Source organism: Prunus avium, chromosome 1, assembly GCF_965620075.1.
Source record: "Prunus avium chromosome 1, drPruAviu1.hap1.1, whole genome shotgun sequence".
NCBI lineage: Eukaryota > Viridiplantae > Streptophyta > Magnoliopsida > Rosales > Rosaceae > Prunus > Prunus avium.
In genome coordinates, this window is record NC_142284.1 from 3,495,853 (window position 1) to 3,516,882 (window position 21,030).

General features: G+C 39.2%; 3 protein-coding genes and 1 pseudogene across 3 annotated transcripts; 2 read left to right on the forward strand and 2 right to left on the reverse strand.

Moving 5' to 3' along the window:
* The first annotated feature begins 8 nt into the window (after window positions 1–8).
* LOC110769350 (peroxygenase-like) lies at window positions 9–2,347 on the forward strand. Its single transcript, XM_021973299.2, has 6 exons — window positions 9–205; window positions 676–825; window positions 943–1,028; window positions 1,631–1,725; window positions 1,822–1,947; window positions 2,046–2,347. Exons 1-6 carry the CDS (start codon window positions 97–99, stop codon window positions 2,197–2,199), a joined length of 720 nt encoding a protein of 239 aa, XP_021828991.1. The 5' UTR covers window positions 9–96; the 3' UTR covers window positions 2,200–2,347.
* A 195-nt stretch (window positions 2,348–2,542) lies between these two features.
* On the reverse strand, window positions 2,543–3,996 carry LOC110769331 (acid phosphatase 1-like). The gene is made up of 3 exons (XM_021973281.2): window positions 3,237–3,996; window positions 2,892–3,101; window positions 2,543–2,795 (listed from the first exon to the last, which is right to left on the reverse strand). Exons 1-3 carry the CDS (start codon window positions 3,620–3,622, stop codon window positions 2,618–2,620), a joined length of 774 nt encoding a protein of 257 aa, XP_021828973.1. The 5' UTR covers window positions 3,623–3,996; the 3' UTR covers window positions 2,543–2,617.
* A 149-nt stretch (window positions 3,997–4,145) lies between these two features.
* LOC110769332 (large ribosomal subunit protein uL14x/uL14z/uL14y) lies at window positions 4,146–7,030 on the reverse strand. The gene is made up of 4 exons (XM_021973283.2): window positions 6,889–7,030; window positions 6,099–6,383; window positions 4,531–4,572; window positions 4,146–4,420 (listed from the first exon to the last, which is right to left on the reverse strand). Exons 1-4 carry the CDS (start codon window positions 6,899–6,901, stop codon window positions 4,338–4,340), a joined length of 423 nt encoding a protein of 140 aa, XP_021828975.1. The 5' UTR covers window positions 6,902–7,030; the 3' UTR covers window positions 4,146–4,337.
* Window positions 7,031–12,395: 5,365 nt separating this feature from the next.
* On the forward strand, window positions 12,396–20,391 carry LOC110769326 (G-type lectin S-receptor-like serine/threonine-protein kinase LECRK3; annotated as a pseudogene).
* The last annotated feature ends 639 nt before the right edge of the window (window positions 20,392–21,030 follow it).

The window sequence follows — 21,030 nt, forward strand, 5'->3', positions numbered from 1 at the left end:
CCGCTCTTTATAAAGGCGAAGTTGAGCTAGCCAGTCTTCTCTGTGCCTCCATATGCCATAGAGAGAGAAGGAAAAAAAATTCAAAATTCATATATCATGGCTGCTGTGATGGAGAGTGAAGCATTGGCAACAGAAGCTCCATATGCACCTGTCACTATTGAGAGGAAGGTCAGGGGTGACTTGGAAACCAAACTTCCTAAGCCATGTGAGTTCATTCATCTCTCTCTCTCTCTCTCTCTCTCTGTATAAACATTAGGGTTGTTTCTTCTTCTTCCACTATTCTCTAACATGATCTTCAAGAAAATTCCAAGTGATATCTATTTGGCAAGTTTGTTTTTAATGGAAGGATTAATTTATCATGGGGCACTATAATAATTTGACACATAGCTAGGATTATATGAATCAAATCATGTGGTTTATGACACTGTTTTTCTTTTCCCCTTAGTGAACCTCATCCATTCCTTGAGATAAATCTACATAATGAAAATTTCTTTAAACTAAAATTCAAAGTAACAAGATTGATTTTAGTTTCTACCTCTAGATTGAGCAACTCCCCAATTGAAGCCGAGCTACCTAATTGAAGTTGAAACATTCCTTGACAAATTAATGGCAACTATAACATGTTCAAGTGCACTAATATATTTTGTATTTTGTTTGAAAATATCCCAATTTCAGACATGCCAAGAGCATTGGTTGCTCCGGACACAAACCATCCGACAGGAACACCGGGCCATCAGCACCGCAACATGAGTGTTCTTCAGCAGCATGTAGCTTTTTTCGACCAGGACGACAATGGGATCGTCTACCCTTGGGAAACTTTTATTGGTAAATCTTAATGTGTGCCTGCTTTCTGGCTTCAACTTATTTGTTCAAGCTCAACAACCACCCTTTGTACTGAATTCATTAGGTTCTCATGTACTTTGTTCTTTTCCCTTTAATCAGGATTGCGAGCCGTTGGTTTCAATCTAATCGCTGCCGTTGTCATGTCTGTTCTTATCAATGGAGCTCTGAGTTATGCTACTCTGCCTGTAAGTTGTGTATTGTTTGCTACACTTCTTTATACCCCTGTGGTTAAATTTAAATGGTAGTTAATTAATTAGTAATAGGCATCCTAAGAAAATTTCGGTTTCACGGTATATGTCACTAATTCACCAGTAAATTACACTCATACTATTACATTTGGATTACTAACACCATGTGGCGATTAGTAACAAACAGTAATTTCTCTCAATCCATTAGATGCTAAGCAGAGTATTGTTAGAGATATCACATTCTGGACTACATGCCACATGATGTTCATGTTAATTAAAGTTGGATATAACTTGATGGAAGAAGAACATATTAACTGCTATATCATGTGCTTAGTTACTGCGGTTTCTTGTGTGCTTAGTTAGCTAATGCGATTTCTTGTTTAGCTGACCACGTTATGTGGAAGTTGGTGTGTGTCAAATTCTGATAAATGTGAGTGTAAATGTAGGACATAATGAAGTTGCATTTGTAATTCTCGGATTTCTCGTTTAGCTGACCACGTTATGTGGAAATTGGTGTGTCAAAGTCTGATAAATGTGAGTGTAAATGTAGGACATAATGAAGTTGCATTTGTAATTCTCTAATTTCCAATTTTTCACAGGGGTGGATTCCTTCTCCTTTCTTTCCCATATACATTGACAACATTCACAAATCAAAGCACGGTAGTGATTCTGGAACATATGACACAGAAGGAAGGTATGTAAATATAAATTAAACACGAAACCTTAACAATCTTTGATGTTGTGATGGGTCGAAATGAATCATTAGGACTCATCTGAAATCATTTTGCAGGTTTAGCCCAGTCAGCATTGAGAACATGTTTAGCAAGTATGCCCATACTGTGCCAGACAAGTTCACCCTGGGAGAGCTTTGGGACATGACCGAGGGGAACAGAGTTGCATTCGACTTCTTTGGATGGTAAACTTTTTCGGAGTCCCTAATACATTTCACTTAAAATTTCCTTGTCAACTAGCTTTGGTTCTTCACTTTGCCATCGCTTGAGTGTGATTTTGCAGGATCGCGACTAAGCTGGAATGGGGACTTCTGTATGTTCTTGCCAGAGATGAGGATGGTCTTCTGTCTAAAGAAGCCGTTAGGCGCTGCTTCGACGGAAGCTTATTCGAGTATTGTGCTAAGATTAATGCAGCTGGTATGGCTAAGATGGGCTAGAACAAAATACACTACTTGCAGTGGAAGCTATATGCACCAAAAGATATGATGTATATGTATGTATGTATAATGTTTGTATCTTAGTTTACGTTTGAGATGTTAAGAACTATAATAAATTGAAGGATGGCCCTTCAACGTGTTCGTTGGATTGGCTCATGGTCCTAAGTTCAAACCCTATGGTATCCATGTGTGTGAGTTTCACCAACCCCTTCCTAACTTTGGGAAAAAAATAAAAAAATGATGGGCCTTCACGGTTCTCGCATAAGGTTGACCAATGATGATCATAATTTCAGCTGGTTAACAACATTTCACATCAAATGGTTTTTTTTTTTTTCATATAAAATGCTTCATTTCAAGGCAATTGAATTGGATGAACAATTTCAAATAAAGGAATGAAAAGTAAAATATTGGGTTTTGTTCAAGAAACATAGTACAATGGGTTTGGAAGTTTGAATGTTCTTTTGGCCCTTGGAAGCCCCTCAATACTGCTATATTGATCTCCTACAATGCCCCAAATGCTGTAGCCTTCACCAATCAACTGTTTTCTCACTTCAGTCTTGTAATTTTGCACCCCCATCAATTCATCATCAGGACCCCTACAACCCCAAATGCAATTTTCCAAATATTCAAGTGAAACAAATTAATTAATTAATGAGAGAGAGAGAGAGAGAGAGAGAGAGAGAGAGAGAGACCTCAATATGAGACTTGTCCATCCATAGTAGCCAACATTAACAAGGTTGTCAATTGTGGCTGATCTGAGATGCTCCCTCCTTGAAGAAACCAAAATGATCTGCAGCCCTCTGGCTTTCATCTCATTGAAGAGTTTGAGTGAGTTTTCCAGAGCAGGTGCCTTGCCCTGGCTCATCCATTCCTCCAGAGAAGTCAGGTTCAACTTCTCACCCCTATTTCCAATTTTTTTCAAAAAATAATTGCAACAATTATGTTCAATGCTCCACAATGGGTTATGTAAATCTCCACCATAAACATTTTATATGTGATCTGATTGCTTGTTTTGAATAACATATCAAAAGGCTTACCCAAAATGTTGCTTCTTGTAGTAAGGCACAGTGGAAAGGAGCGTATCGTCGATGTCGAAAATCCATGCATCTTTACCATCTTTCTCCAAATTGCAGCTGGTGCTCAGATACACAATAGCTTCCTTAATTGCCCTCTCTGAGTCCACCTTGTACTGAGTTGAAGTAACATATTTTCCAATGTAGCCGACGCATTCTTCAGGCACGACTTGGAACTCTCTGATATTGTGCAGCTCGACATTCATCCTCCAACTCTCGCAGTAGTTTCTCAAGCTGATGCTCAGTCCATCTTTGGTTCTGTGACTCAAAATGTTCCATTCTGGCCCTGCTACTGCTACAGAAATAAAAAGACTCAAACAACCTAACAACTCGCTTAGATTTCGGCTCATTGTTCTCCTCGCAAACAATGCCTTTGGTCTATGACACAAAGAAGAGAGGGAGGTAGTAGAAGATGGTGCATTTCAAGTAGGTCTTATTAGAGAAATTGGAGCAATGGAACTAAGTTGTTTTATGATCAATTCGCATACTGGCCAGGGAGGAAAATGCCTGATGATCAATTTTGCTAGGACATTACTATTTCGTCGCCACATACATTATTGCGATTTCTTTGCCACATACTAGCCAGGGTGGCAAAACCAGATGCAACGACTTGCTTTTGGACTTTTGTTAATGTTTTCTTTGGCAGGATTTGTGTACTTTACGACAAACGACTTATAAATTATTCAACAATGCCTCACCAAATCAGGACAGTAAAAGTAGGAACGCATCATTTATAGGGAAGAGATTTTGATTGCCAAGTGAAATTTTAAGGGAAGAAATTTTGATTGCCAGGTGAATTTGGAAGGCAAAAAGAACGGTTGGAAACTGAAACTTAGTGAATCAACATGGATATCTTCAAGGGGCACATAGCAATTTCTAAATTCTGAAAATAAAACATGATAGTAATATCTAGATCCAAACAAAATCCGCTGCAGTTTGCACAACACCACAATAACAAGAAACAAAAATTTAGTCAAATTCCAGGAGCGACCTGCTTCTAATATGAAAAACAAGGATAACACATATAAGTTCAGTCCTATGCATAGAGCTCAGAGAAAGTAACACTCAGACGATGGCGTTAGCAGCACTTGCAATCCTTGGCCAAAGATCAGCACACTCCTTTCCGATTGGACCAGTAATGGCAGAACCTAAACAAACAGAGAGCAGCCAATTAGTTCAGCTGACCCAACAACTTATTATAACGAAAAAGAATTACGAAAATGTTGCATAACCCTCAACTAGGAAATAAAAGCTGTACCTTTCATTTCTCCCTTTGGATTGACAATAACACCAGCATTATCTGCAAATTAAAAAAAGGGATAGGTAAGATACCGTGACAAACAATGAAATGCGAGCAATAAAGAATATGGAGTGCCAGTCCATAAAAATGCTCAGCAGCCTACCAATTACAAAGAAACCAATTCATCTGGAACTTTTACCAGGATTTTAAAAAAAAACAAAGATAGAATGTTAACAAAAATCAAAATGTAAATCGAATAAACAAGATGCACATTCACTTCAATATGTAGGGACCAGATGTAACAGATGTGAGCATGTAAAGCAAAGGTACACCTGTAACGATGGGCACTATCAATTTTCCAGACTTGTAACAGCATCAACCACAAGAAAAAGAGGACACTTGACTTCTGTCTGGTTTCGATATAGCTAGTTCTATCTTACTATGGGAACTAAAATGTAAATCGAATAAACAAGATGCACATTCACTTTAATATGTAGGGACCAGATGTAACAGATGTGAGCATGTAAAGCAAAGGTACACCTGTAACGATGGGCACTATCGATTTTCCAGACTTGTAACAGCATCAACCACAAGAAAAAGAGGACACTTGACTTCTGTCTGGTTACGATATAGCTAGTTCTATCTTACTATGGGAAGTAAATAAAACGGTAGAAGCACCAAACATAACAAAATGTAGAGATTAATCAATAACAAATACAAGTCAAATAATACAAACACGATCCCAATTCAATGCCAAAACAAATATGTAGTGACCAAATGGAGCAGATGTGAGCATAAATGCAAGCACGCCTGTAACGATGGGCACTATTGATTTTCCAGACGTGTAACAGCATCAACTACCAGATAAAGAGGACACTTGACTTCTGTCTGGTTATCAGACACATTTTCTGACAGGATGACTACAGGAGATCTAGATAGAGGGGTACAGCAGTTCAGGTAAGAAAGGCAATCAAAGATTGCACGGTATGAAAGGTGTAGCGAAACTGAGAGAGAATAACTCTAGATTACACATGCAACACAAAGAATATGCAAATTATTGGATAATACTGGGGAAACATATCAACAGTAGCAGAAAATGACACAGGTGAAGGACATGTATCGAATGGCGAAAGAGAAGATTCCATACAGAAGAGAACCCACTCGAATATTATTCGACAGGTTGGTTCCATTAATGTAGCTGGTTTCAGAAAGCATCAAATCATAATACACACATAAATCCAACAATGGAGTTACGTGCACATCATGACCCTGCTTAACCAGCATCCTTTTTTTCTCATGCTGTTTCAATCACCAAAATTACAATCAACAAGCAAAGATTTCAGATAGAAAATAAATATAGCATTTATCAAATAAAATTTAAAAAAAAAAAGAATTAGCCAAACCCACCTCCATTTTTAAGGGGAAACCAACAATATGAACACAATAAACTCAACATCACAGCAGACTTTTGTGTATAATGCGAACTTAATGATGCAGTGCATACCAAAGAGACCTATCCTATCATACAATTAGACTGCACTACCAATTAGTAATAATCAGAGAAATTCAACAAAAATAATATTGACCTTCAAAGTACATGAAGACCCCATCCTTTCGGCGCCATGGCTTGCGCTGCCTCACAATGACTGCAGGCAGGACCTTCTTCCTGAGGTCAGGCTTCCCCTTCTTGACAGTGGCCATAACCATGTCACCAACACAAGCAGATGGCAATCTGTTCAGACGACCCTTGATACCCTTGACGGATATGATGTAAAGGTTCTTAGCACCGGTGTTGTCGGCACAGTTCACTGTGGCTGCCACTGGAAGACCCAGTGACATCCTAAACTTGTTACCAGCGGATCCTCCACGCCCTAAACCAGAAGATCAACATCAGAATCATATGATACTATATACCAAAAAAACAGGGCAATTTAATTTCTTTTGGAAAAACAAAACAGCATAGATCGATACATCTGCGGAGTATCAACGATTGAAAAACATAATTTCTAGGGTTCTACAAAGGTTTCTTATCAACCAAACAAACCCACATCGCAATCCTTAGAAATACACGATTCACTGAAATATGATAAGGATTTTCGTATCACATTTCTGATTGGTAAAAACGGAATTCAACATAGAAAAAGCTGAATCAAATCAATGAACACTAAAACCCTTTCTTTTTTTTTCCCTACGATAGCTCCGTAGCCAAATAAATCAAAAAAACCAAAGCTAATTTAACACAGAATAAACAATACTAATAATCTAAGGTGTTGATTAACATGCTTGGGGTACATTTTCATGAGAAACAAACAGAAAATTAAGCAGAAACATAGGCAAAGATGAAACAACGGAAGATAGCTAAGGAGGCGAGCTGACCTCGCTTCGACATTTCGGCTGCTGCTGAAACGAGACTGAGAGAGCGACTAGGGTTTTGGACTTGTATATATAGAGGGCCGCGTAGGGTTTTCAGCCAGGTTACAATTCCGAAAATTACAATTCACTCCAAATTCTTCGATGAAAATACCGAGTAAGTCCTGGGCCTTTTAAAAGAGTGTGACCTCGCTTAGTAATGGGCCTTGGGTTTGTCCTTGATCTGTAGTCTCTAGAGTGGGGGCCCACCATTCTTTTTTATTTTTGGTTTGGCAGAGGCCTATTCTAATTTTTCACCAGGAAAGCAGTAAAACCAAACAAATTATTACTGATGCTTCACTATTAATTCGACAACTGTACAGACGTGAACTAAGCCAGGTTTTTTTTTTTTTTTTTTCCAGATGAGGGAAGTGAGCCCCACCATTTGCGTCCAAGTTTGAGTTCATCTCCACGTAAAGTAGATTAATTTAGTGTAGGTTAGACTATCGCTTGTATTAAAAAAAATAATTAGAAGAAACATATATGAGGAGAACGCGGGATAATCACTTGACTTCAAGCGGTTATCTTTCTTGAAAAAAAAATTTATGTTTAATATACTTATTTATGGAAGACGCACAGATTTTTGTGAAGACGAGTGACAAAATTAGCTTCCATTTCCTCGTGTGGTCAACAACACATTGATAACATAACAGAGAAATCACACATACGGAGAAAAAAACTACATAGAGAAAGAGGAAGAAGATGAATATTCTAATTTCTGTATATTAAGAATGTTTACATCATAATACAATAGTATATTTATATAATACTTGCTTAGAGATTAAGCCATCTAACAAACTAACAATCGCCCCTGAACAGTTTTCTAACAAGTTTAACAGCTATCACGTGACAACCATGTGAAAACTGCTGACTATACATACACAGTCGTTATTCCCCCTCAAACCTAGCTGGGGTGCGCAACTTGAGAGAGATACAATGCTTGACAAAGATTGAACCATGTAGCCCTTTAGTGAAGACATCTGCGATTTGGTCTTCAGTTGGTATATAATGAACCAGTAAATCTCCTTTTTGAACTCTTTTTCTAACAAAGTGATAGTTGACATCCAAGTGTTTTATTCTTGAATGGTACACAGGATTAGAGCTCAATGCAAGAGCTGATAAATTGTCACAATGAAGTATATATCAGCTGAAGTATGAGCTAATGCTCGATATTCAGCTGTTGTGGAACTTCGAGAAACAGATGGTTGCTTCTTTGACTGCCATGAAATTGGATTAGGACCTAGAAACACCACAAATCCTGTAGTTGATCTTCTTGTATTAACATATCCAGCCCAGTCTGCATCACTGTAAGCAGTCAACTGCCAAGGACCATTAGTAAACTTAAGTCCATAATCCAACGCAAGTCTGAAGGAGTAGTCATGTACTGACATACACTACTAACCGCATATGATAAATTTGGTCGAGTAAAAGTCGGATATTGTAACACTCCAACGATACTTCTGTACAGAGAAGGATCTGATAAAGAAACACCTTCGGATTTCAATACTTGACTGTGTGGCTTACAAGGAGTAGAGCAAGGTCTGTAAGTAGTCATTCCCGCTTTTTGAAGAAGATCTTGAGCATACTTCTGTTGACTAACAAATATACAGCCATTTGTATTATAAGCAATTTGTAAACCTAGAAAGTATGTCAACTGACCCATGTCTTTCATTTCAAAAACAGCACTAAGATCATCAATTACCTCTTGAATACAATTAGAAGCAGAACTGGGGAGGATGATATCATCAACATACAATAAAAGAATCACAATATCTAATCTAATATGCTTAACAAACAAGCTCGAGTCAGAATGAGAGGATTTAACAAACAAGCTCGAGTCAGAATGAGAGGATTTAAAACCAATAGTTGGTAGATATCCTGTGAACTTGGCATTCCAAGCTCTTGGAGCTTGCTTAAGACCATAAAGAGACTTCTTCAATGACACACATATTCTGGATGCACAATATCTTCAAACCCTGGGGGTTGTCTCATGCAAACTTTTTCTTCAAGATCTCCATGTAGAAAGGTGTTTTTAACATCTAATTGTCTCAAGGACCACCTATTCATAGCTGCAATGCTAAGTATGAGTCAAATTGTAGTGTGCCTAACTACAGGACTAAAGGTCTCACTAAAATCTAATCCAAGCTCTTGACTAAACCCCTGAGCCACCAACCGAGCCTTATATTTAGAAATAGTACCATCAAAGTGCTTTTTGATTCTATAAACCCACCTACTACCAACTATATTCTTGTGAGGTGGTTTGGGAACCAAAATCCAAGTACCTTGCACATCTAAAGCATCAATCTCTTCACGCATAGCTTGTATCCAAGCTGAGGATTGAGAAGCTACCTTAAAAGTAGCTGGTTCAGAATCTTTTACAAAGATAAGGCAAGGAAGTATAAAAGCATTGATAATCAGAGAAATCCCTCCTTTGAACTAAACCATTCTTAGCTCTAGTGGTCATGCCAAGAGAATTAATTGATTGAGATGTAGACAGAGTGGCAGAATAAGAAACAGTAGGAGGCAAAAGAACATGTATTTCATGATCATTCAAAACATGAACCTCCGTAGTACTCCTTGCATGAGATACATTAGTGCCAAACTCAGAATCAGTAGGAAAACTATCCTCAGATAGAAGTCTTGGAGGAGAAGACTCAACAGAACTAGATACTTGCGGTAAAGGCTCAGGATAAGGTAAATAATAACGGGAGCTATTGAAGAAGACTTGATAGTGTTTACTAAGGATGACAAAATCTTCTTTGTAAAAGGAAAAATGGATTCATCATGAACTGCATGCCTGGAAAACAGAAACTTGCTAGTGACCTGTTTATAACACAAAACCCCTTTGTAACCTGATGCATATCCCATGAAGACACATTGAACTGATCTCGACTGAAGTTTATGCACATTATAAGGTCGACTGTAAGGATAAACAACCATTCCAAACACTCTAAGATGTCGCATATTAGGATTCTGACCTAGCATTTATAGAATGGAGACTTATTGCCTAAAATTGTACTTGGCATCCTATTAATCAAGTATACAGCATGAACAATGGCAAGAAACCAAAAATTCTCATGAACAGAAGCATTATGCAGCAGTCTCAATAACATGACGATTTCTCCTCTCTACAAACCCATTCTGCTGGGGAGTTTAAGGACAACTTAAACTGATGCAGAATTCCTTTTGATTCCAGAAATTTAGTAAATATTCTGAAAGGTTTTGAATATTCTCGATGATTTTCATTGAACAATCGTGTGATAATTATATACAATGCTTTGTTTGGTGTTAACACTAAGGATTTCCTATTCTAGGCAAGAATTAAGTCCTTGAGAGACAAGGAATATATACAGCAAATCTATTAAATAAATACAAATAAAACAGGAAACTAAATCACGTCTCATTACACCCCCGATGGGGCGGGGGAGCACAGGCAGCTTGGACTGAAGGAAAGAAAACCAAGCAGGAGATAGACCCTCTAATAGGCAAACCTGTTCCACCAAGTACACCTCCAACATTGTCAGAACCATGATACTCTCTAGCAAGGGATAAGTGGCTCAAGTCGTTGGTAATATGAGTGTTCGCACCGATATCAGCAACCCACTGTTGATGGCCACCATGAGAAGGATATTGAGCTGTCATGCCTTGCAGACGAGACGGAGGAGGAGGCACAAAAGACGCCTTGGAGGGACAGACAACTAAGATGTGCCCAAAACCATGACAATTGAAACATTGAAGAGGCCTAAAAGAGGAAGCAGTAGAGCCAGAAGGAGGTGGGCCAAGAACACCCAGCCCAAAAGTGCTACCAAAACGCTGTTGATGTGAGGTAGGACGAGAGGCGCCATAGGAAGCGCCAGGGGAACCGCCACTAGAAGAAAAACCAGGTCGTGAGGGAAAGAATGAGCTGCGACGATACGGACCACGACGAGCAAACCACCGCGATCGCCAAAACCGCGACCACCAAGGGAAGCAAGACTTGTATTTTTTTTTTTCTTTTCCGAATCTTCTGTTGTTATTATGGATACAATTAAATAAATTAAGCTTACCAAATATTTGCATAAAGAATCTTAAGTTTAACGAGTTCCAAATTGAAGACTGCAGAACCATTTTTTTGTGTGGATCAAACCCTTGTTCTCAATATATCTGGGACTTTTTAATGGCATAGCTTTGACTTTTTATGCTTTCACTTTCCGATAAAACCATTTTTGAATGCATATCTTAAGGGAGAGGTATTAAAATACTGTTGTGAATTAGAATGACTAACTCACTGCCCTTAAAGATCTTGTTGTTGATGGACTTTAGACAAAGAACTCAATGATGGATGAGTCTTACACACACACACAGAAATTAACCAAGCACAAATGACACAAGTGTTTATAGAGGTTCAGCAAATTGCCTACATCCTCTTTGGTGATCACCTTGAGAAATTTCACTAATGAAGATAGGTTACAACTTTGGTTTACAAAGGAAACCCCCTTAGAACACTACCCTCACAATCTGTTTCTCTCACACCCTTGCTCAACACCTTGATACACTTAGAGAACTCTCTTGCTCTCCCCTTGGTTTTTCTGAACAAAGCTCTCACCAGAAAACTCTAACTAGTTTCCAGCTTTTGCCACTACATTTGTTCAACATTCTTTCTCCCTTGTGTTATCTTACTTCATCCCATTACCTACACAAGCCAATGGACAAGAGATAGGATATCTGATTGTCCTCCACGTTCTTTCCTTTTAGTCACCACTTAGACTAAGGGTCAGATTAGGTAGGTAATACAATCCCACTCAGCCACCTCCATTAAACCAGAAAATGGAGAGGAGATTAATCAAAATAGGATAACCAATTAGCCATGAGTGCTCTCCCAACTATCCAGCAGGTAGTCAACCCTCTTTTACCTCAGAAGTGATCCATTAAGCACCTGCAAACTCGTGGAAAGCGATAGCCATTGAAAAGACAGTTGAAAATACGTAAGCAAAGCATCACAGCACGACTGGAGCGACCGGTCGTCAGGAATGGGCGACCGGTCGCCAGAATTTTTCCCTCCAGACTTTGAATCTGCTTATAAGCGACCGGTCTCAAATGTCCAGCGACCGGTCGCTCGTGTGCCTGCGACCGGTCGCAAAGAACTAGCGACCGGTCGCTCTTCAGTTTTGCTTCCAGACTTCGAATCTGCTTCAAAACGACCGGTCGCAAATGTCCAGCGACCGGTCGCTTTTAGGCAGATTCAAAATCATCCTTTGAGCGCCAAAAAAAAAAAAAAACAAACTTTGTATCCTTTTAGGTGAGCCATTTTTCCAACAAATACATCACACAAGAATCTTGTAGAACTCAAAGAAGCCAATGGTGATATTGATAAGTTAATGTTTTTCAAAACGATAATGGAATGATCCAAATATAAAAGCCAAATCTTCAAGCCTATCTGCTTGCACCATACAGTTTATATTTCCTAAGCCAACAGGAAACACCGTCTATGATTCTTTATATATAGCTAGGAGATCATTATTTAAAGAAAGAGTTTGTCAATATGCCAAAACAAAAACATCAATTGTGCCACATACACACAAACAAGAGATTGCCGTTAACATGTCCAACAAAAAGTCATCAAACTTTGTTCTTTTAGTTAAACATGTTGTCTTGCAAAGTACTAAGAAACAAAGACTAAAAATAAGAAGCCTGCAGATGATTTGAATGAAAAGTCGATGATTTTGATGGATAACAGGCATGTATATGTCTATAAAACAATGCAAATGAGAAGTATGTTTGCTCCTTGCTAGAATGGCTTTTGAACTATCATATGCTTTATGCTTTCTACTTATCCTTCTACAGCTTCCAATTTCCACCACTTCTCAAACTTACCAGAATATATCTTTAGGCTCCTCCCTCACTGCTTTGGATGATAACTCCTTCTAGCCTTCCCCGTCTGGGGAGTTTGCTTTCGGTTTCCAAAAAGTTGGTAAAGATGGTCGTTTCATACTAGCCATCTGGTTTAACAAAATACCAGAAAAAACCATTGTCTGGTCATTCAATGGACACAATCTTGTGCAAAAAGGATCCACAGTTGAACTCAATGCAGATGGCCAGTTGCTGCTCAATGACAAAACAGGGGACCGAGCAAAGGTCGCTGAGGAGTATGATGCTACTGCAGTTGCCCATGCAGCCATGCTTGACACAGGAAATTTCGTGCTGGCCAACCGAAATTCAATCAATGTGTGGGAGAGTTTTCATCATCCGACTGATACAATCCTCCCCACACAAACACTTAATCAAAACTGTACACTCTTTGCCTGTCATACGCCAACAAGTTACTCTAAAGGAAGATTCATGTTTACACTAGAGTCTAATGGAACTCCTGCAATGTATAGAACCAATTTTCCACTTGATTCTCCTAACTATCCTTACTGGTCAATCCAAACGGTGGGCAACTTTCAGGTGTTCTTCAACCAGTCTGGCTTTGTTTACCTTACAAACAAAGACGGAACAAAGGTTGCGGATATACTACAACCCACCACACAAATATTCAAGGATAACTACCACAGAGCAACTCTTGAATATAATGGGGTATTAAAGCAGTATGTCTACCCTAAAAGTGGTGGGGCTTGGTATAGTGTGGCCTCCACACCTCCAGATATCTGCTTTTAAATTATAGAAACAACAGGCGGGGGTGCATGTGGATTCAACAGCTTATGTCAGATGGATGAGGAAGGACCAAGTTGCAAGTGCGCCGAGGGTTACACCTTAGTTGATCCAAATGATGTGCTGAAAGGATGCAGACAGAACTTCACTGCACAAAGTTGTGATGAAGCCTTGACAGACACGGATCTTTTCGAATTGAAAGAGATGCAAAACACAGACTGGCCTAATGGTGATTATATGCATTTTCAGCAAGTAACTGAGGTTTGGTGCAGGCAAAGTTGCCTAGCTGATTGTTTTTGTGCCATTGCCATCTTCTTAGAACGAAATGGGGATTGTTGGAAGAAGGGATACCCTCTTTCGAATGGGAGGATCCACATCGGTGTTGGTTGGAAATCTCTAGTCAAAGTAAGGAAGGACATCAATTCTACTTTGACAACTGGAGTCCCATGCCCAAACAAGAAATACAATTCAGCTCTCATCCTTCTTGGATTAGTCCTCATGCTAATAATAACCCATTTGGTTGTTTCTATAATAACCTATTTGGTTATTTCTCGCTTTTATTATAGAAAAGCAAAGGTGAGTAAACGGTACCCTGTCCTTCAAGGGATTAATCTGAAATGTTTCACTTGATGGAATAAAGGAATGATATTATTGGTGGTGGGTACGGTTATGTGGGAGTAATAATAGGTAAGAGAAGAAACTTGTTCTCTTGTGATAATCAAAAGACAGAAAGTAGTGGGACACTGTTTTAGAGAATGATGATGTTCCTTGCTTCATACAAAATGAAGAGAAAGGGGTGGCTTTATATAATAGCCACTGCCGACCTAATCCATTAAAACAACACAACTAAAACCAAACATAGTTAATTCAACTAACTTCTACCACACCATTAATTCAACCCACAACTACTAACAGACTGCCAACTATTTCAAAGTTACCAGCCGACTATTAATGAAGTCTAGATTATTTTAACATCCCCCCTTAAGCTAGACTTCATTTACGCCAATTAATTTCCTCATCTTGATGAGCAGCTCCTTCTTCAATGGTTTGGTGAACAAATCTGCCAGCTGGTCTTGGGACTTGCAATACAGAACCTCAACTTCTTTGTCTTTGATTAGCTCTCTGATAAAATGGAACTTGATCTTGATATGCTTACTCTTGCTGTGAAACATTGGATTTTTGGAAAGACAAATAGCTGATTTGTTGTCGCAGAACAGCTTTGTAGGGCCTTCTTGAACTTGACCCATCTCTTCTAAAATACTTTTCAGCCACCTAGCTTGACAACCTGCTGATGCAAGAGCAACATACTCAGACTCTGTAGTTGAAAGTGCCACTATAGATTGCTTTTTGGAGGACCATGAAATCGCACTTGAGCCAATGCTAAAGACATAACCAGATGTGCTTTTGCAAGTATCAACATCTCCACCCAAGTCACTGTCACTGTAGCCAGTCAAATTTAGATTCTGAACAGGATAATAATGCAAACCATAATTGATAGTTCCAACCACATATCTTAGGATTCTCTTTCCAAGCTCCCAATGAACGTCTTTTGGTGATTCCATGAAGCGGCTAAGGAAGCTTACTGCATATGTAAGATCTGGCCTTGTGGTAGTTAAATACAAGAGGCCACCCACCAGACTTCGAAACAAAGTTTGATTCACCATTGTGCTTCCATCATTCTTTCCTATCTTAACACCAATCTCCATTGGAGTAGCAATTGACTTTGCATTTTCCAACCTGAACCTTTTCAACAATTCCTTTGCATATTTCTTTTGAGAAATATAAATACCATTCTCATTTTGTTTGACTTCAATTCCAAGAAAGAAATGAAGCAAACCAAGGTCTGTCATTTCAAATCTTTGTGACATAATCATCTTGAAATCATCACACATTTGAGCATTACTTCCAGTAAATATTAAGTCATCCACATATAGACAGACAATCAAAATCTCACCTTGAGAGTTCTTCTTGGTGTAAAGAGTATGCTCATATGGGCATTTGTGAAACCCATACTCTTCGAAGAATGCATCAATCCGACTATACCAAGCTCTTGGAGCTTGTTTCAAACCATATAAAGCCTTCTTCAATCTACACACTTTTGTTTCTTCATTTCCCTGCACATAACCTGGAGGTTGAGCAACATATACCTCGTCTTCTAAAACACCTTGCAAGAACGCTGATTTAACGTCCATTTGAAAGACTTTCCAACAATTTTGGGCAGCAAGAGCTAACACCATTCGGATGGTGTCAAAGCGTGCAACTGGAGCAAAGACTTCATTGTAATCAATTCCATAATTTTGCTTGTAGCCTTTAGCTACCAAGCGAGCTTTGTATTTCTCAACTTCTCCTTGAGCATTCAACTTGGTCTTATAAACCCATTTGACTCCTATGGGCTTCTTTCCTTGAGGAAGATCAACCAACTCCCATGTGTCATTTTTCTTAATTGAATCAATTTCTTGATCCATAGCCTTCACCCATTTTTCATCCTTTGAAGCCTCTTCAAACATAATTGGGTCTGCATCTACAAATAGAGCAAAATTTGTGCCACCATTAGTGATTAAAACATAATCACTAGATGGGTACCTTGTGGATGGTTGATGAGCTCTTGCTGATCTCCTTTGTCCTCTGCAAATTTCTTCTTCCTCACTACTATCACTAGAAGAAGTTGATGATGACCCTTGTGATGAAGATTCCTGTGATGATGGAGTTGTTGGTGGAGTTAAATCTGGATTTTCAGATTCAATGTCCAACAGTATTGGACTTTGTTTTTCAACTTCACTCCAATTCCATGCTTCTTCTTCATTGAACTTGACATCACGACTAACAATAATCTTGTTAGTCAATGGATTAAACAACTTATATGCCTTGGCCTTTTCGCTATACCCAACAAGAATGCACTTTTCTGATTTGTCATCCAATTTTCTCCTTGTTTCATCAGGAATATGAGAATAAGCAATGCTGCCAAATATCCTTAAGTGACTAATACATGGCTTGAGGCCACTCCAAGCCTCTTGAGGAGTCTTGCCTTCCACACTATTAGACGATGCACGATTCAAGAGATATACAGCACATGCCACTGCTTCTGCCCAAAAATGATTAGGCATTGCTTTTGCCTTCAACATGCTTCTTGCCAATTCCATAATGGTCCTATTTTTTCTCTCGGCCACACCATTTTGCTGTGGGGTGTACCGAGCTGTAAACTGATGCTTAATCCCATTTTCTTTTAGAAAATTTTCAAACACATTGGATGAGAATTCTCCTCCTTGATCAGACCGCAAGGTTTTTAAAGCAAATCCACTTTGCTTCTCAGCCAAAGCTTTGAAAACTTTAAAGTAATCAAACACCTCTGATTTATATTTGAGAAAATAGACCCATGTCTTTCTGCTATAATCATCAATGAATGTAAGAAAGTAGCGGTTACCTCCTGTTGATGTTGTGTTCATGGGCCCGCATACATCTGAGTGCACTAGCTCAAGAGGATGGGATGCTCTCCAAGAATTTCCTGTAGGAAACGAATTTCTCTGATGTTTTCCCAGCACACATGCTTCACAAACTTGTGTTTGATGCTGTATAGTTGGTAGTCCTCGTACCATATGTTGTTTCCCCATCAATGATAGTGTGCTGAAACTCAAATGCCCATAGCGTAGATGCCACAACCATGAGGAATCCTTGATAAGTGCACTTAAGCAAGCAAAAGATTCATACTTTATGTTTAGAGAAAACATATTGTCTCCTGACATCTGCACCTTTGTAATTAGAGAGTTGTACTTGTCTCTAATTACACACTGGTCTTCCCTGAACTGAATATTATGGCCTTTACGAAGAAGTTGCCCCACACTAAGGAGATTGTAATTTAAATCTGGAACATATAACACATCAGAGATTCTTTTTTGTTCTCCAGACTTGGACAGAAAAAGAATATCTCCACATCCTTTGGCCACTAGCTTTCCACCATCACCAATCCTTACTTCAGAGTTGTTGGTATGCTTGAAATTGACAAATGCACTTTTGTTGCCTGTCATATGATTACTACATCCACTGTCAAGATACCATTTTTCTGCACAAACTTTTCCTTCTTTGGCAGCTGCACATGCAAGTAAAACCACAGCATCATTTTCCCTTTCAAAAGCTTTTTCATGCACAAAGCTTGATTCGGCTCCTCCATTTGTTTTGTTTTTGCATGTTGACTTGATGTGCCCATATTGCTTGCAATTGTAGCACTGAATATTAGAAAAAGAGGAACCTTGTTCTCTTCCTCTTCCTCTTGAATAACCACCATAATCTCCTCTTCCTCTTGGAAAACCATAATCTCCTCTTCCTCTTTGATAACCATAATCTCGTCTTCCTCTTGGATAACCATAATCTCCTCTTCCTCTTGAATAACCATAATCTCGTGCAGAGCCTTCATCATTAGTTTCTTTCTGGTCATTTGCATAGCCACGTCCTTGATTATTTCTTCCTCGTCCACGAGCAAAGCTGCCTCCTCCTCTTCTAGAACTTCCTCTGAATGAGACTTGAGATTGAAAAGCTTGCTCAATAGGGCCAGAGTCAAACTGCTTCAGCCGTAACTCATGCGATTGAAGAGAACCCATTAAACTGTCAAGAGACAAAGTAGACAGATCTTTGGATTCTTCAATTGCCACCACAATATATTCAAACTTTCGGGACATACTTCGAAGAATTTTTTCAGCAACTCTCTGATCTTCAATTTTTTCTCCATTAATTCTCAGTTGGTTGACTAGAGAAATGACACGATTGAAATAGTCTTCAACAGATTCTGACTCCTTCATGCGTAACATATCAAACTCACCTCTTAGAGTTTGCAACCTGGCCATCTTCACTTTTTCTTCTCCTTTATATGATGCAAAGAGAGTGTCCCACGCCTGTTTTGATGTAGTGCATGATGAGATTCTTTCAAAAATAGCTTCATCCACTGCTTGAAAGATAAAGAATAAAGCCTTCTTGTCCCTCTTACGTGTCTCCTTCAGCTCTGTGAGTTGTTGTTGAGTGAGGTCTCCTTGATTATTTGGCTCCACAAAGCCATTTTCAACCACCTCCCACAAATCTTGAGCAGCATACAGCACCTTCATTTGGATGCTCCATTGACTATAATTCTTCCCTGTAAACTTTGGAAGCTGGGGCTGCAACAAGTTGTTGTTTGAAGCCATATGGATCTGAGACAAGCTCTGATACCACTTTGATGGAATAAAGGAATGATATTATTGGTGGTGGGTACGGTTATGTGGGAGTAATAATAGGTAAGAGAAGAAACTTGTTCTCTTGTGATAATCAAAAGACAGAAAGTAGTGGGACACTGTTTTAGAGAATGATGATGTTCCTTGCTTCATACAAAATGAAGAGAAAGGGGTGGCTTTATATAATAGCCACTGCCGACCTAATCCATTAAAACAACACAACTAAAACCAAACATAGTTAATTCAACTAACTTCTACCACACCATTAATTCAACCCACAACTACTAACAGACTGCCAACTATTTCAAAGTTACCAGCCGACTATTAATGAAGTCTAGATTATTTTAACATCACTTACATGGAGCTAAAACAAGCTACCAACGGATTCAAGGAAGAACTAGGTCGTGGTGCTTTTGCAACTGTTTTCAAAGGAGTTTTAGCATCTGATAATGGGAGATGTGTTGCTGTTAAAAGATTGGACAGTATGGTCAGAGAAAACGATTTGGAATTCAAAGCTGAAGTGAGCGCGATTGGCAGAACAAATCACAGGAATTTAGTCCAGCTACTAGGATTCTGCAACGAAGGGCAGCACCGAATTCTTGTATATGAGTTTATGACCAATGGCTCTCTAGCAAGCTTCCTCTTTGGAGAGTCAATGCAAAGCTGGGATCAAAGAAGGGAAATTGCCTTAGGAATTGAAAGAGGGCTCTTGTATTTGCATGAAGAGTGTAGCAGCCAAATCATACATTGTGACATTAAGCCTCAAAACATTCTTCTAGACGACTCCTTCACTGCAAGAATTGCTGACTTTGGAGTAGCCAAGCTTTTGAAAATGGATCAAACTCGAACAACTACAAGATTCAGGGGAACAAAAGGGTATGTGGCACCTGAATGGTTCAAAAGCTCTCCTGTCACAGTGAAGGCGGATGTTTATAGCTTCGGCATTGTGTTATTAGAGATAATTTGCTGCAGGAAGCATTATGAAGCAAACATAGAGGATGAAGATCAAATGATACTAGCTGATTGGGCATATGGTGAAGGAAGTTGAGGTTCCACCCCAAAACCAATTGGCAATGGGGGGAGTAGCCCAACTCCTTATAAACCCAGGCTAGGTCCCTTAGCATTTCAATGTGGGACAAATACTCTCAACACGCCCCCGCACGTGTGGCGAACTTTCAAGCCTAACACGTGGACAACACATATTGGGTGACGTGGGAGCACGTGTGGCCGTTGGGCCCAACACGTGAAGCCTTGCTCTGATACCATGAAGGAAGTTGAGGTTCCACCCCAAAACCAATTGGCTATGGGGGGAGTAGCCCAACTCCTTATAAACCCAGGCTAGGTCCCTTAGCATTTCAATGTGGGACAAATACTCTCAACATATGGTTGCTATAAGCAAAATAAACTGCAGATGTTATTGGAGAATGATAATGATGAGGCAATGAATGACATCAAAATGATGGAGAAGTTTGTGATGATCGCGTTTTGGTGCATTCAAGAAGATCCATCACTTAGACCGACCATGAAGAATGTCACACAGATGCTTGAAGGAACTGCTGAAGTCTTAGTCCCACCAAATCCATCCTCATTATATGTTTTATCTAAGTGATCACAATTATACGTGATCAATGTTCGAAAAATCGCTAGGCAGTAGGTATGGGAGGCGCCTAGGCGTTTTTTTATTTATTTATAATAATTATTTTGTATTATAAATTATAAATTTATACCAAAATTAATATAAATAAATGTAATTATATATATATGTGTGTGTGTGTGAATCATATGAGATATACTTTAATATAAAGCAGAGGGTTGAAATAAAAACACAATTAAGTTATGTTTTAGTATATGGGCCCAAGCCCATATGAGAACCTTGTTAAAATGCTAGCCCATAAGTGAAACACAGCGTTTCACTAACACTAGCTTCACCGTTTTTTGGACGAGCCCCATCCTCACTTATCTCTCATCTCTCCGCCTCCATCACCTCCCATCTTTCTCTACCTCCATTGTCTCTCTTCTTTCTCTGACGAGTGGATAAGAAGTCGTCGCTGCCACTGGTTGGGTCGAGAAGAGTAGAGAAGCAGCCACTCGACCCGCCCAGGCCGCCTAGGCCGATTTTTCCATGATGCCATGCAAAATGTAATCAAATGGTCATGTTCATAAACTGTTTGCCATGAAGTACTCCTCTAAACACTGGAGACATATGCTCCTTGCTCCCTTGGCATTTAAACTAGCATATCCCTTATGCTTTCTACTTTTCCTTCTTCAACTCGCATATCTCCGG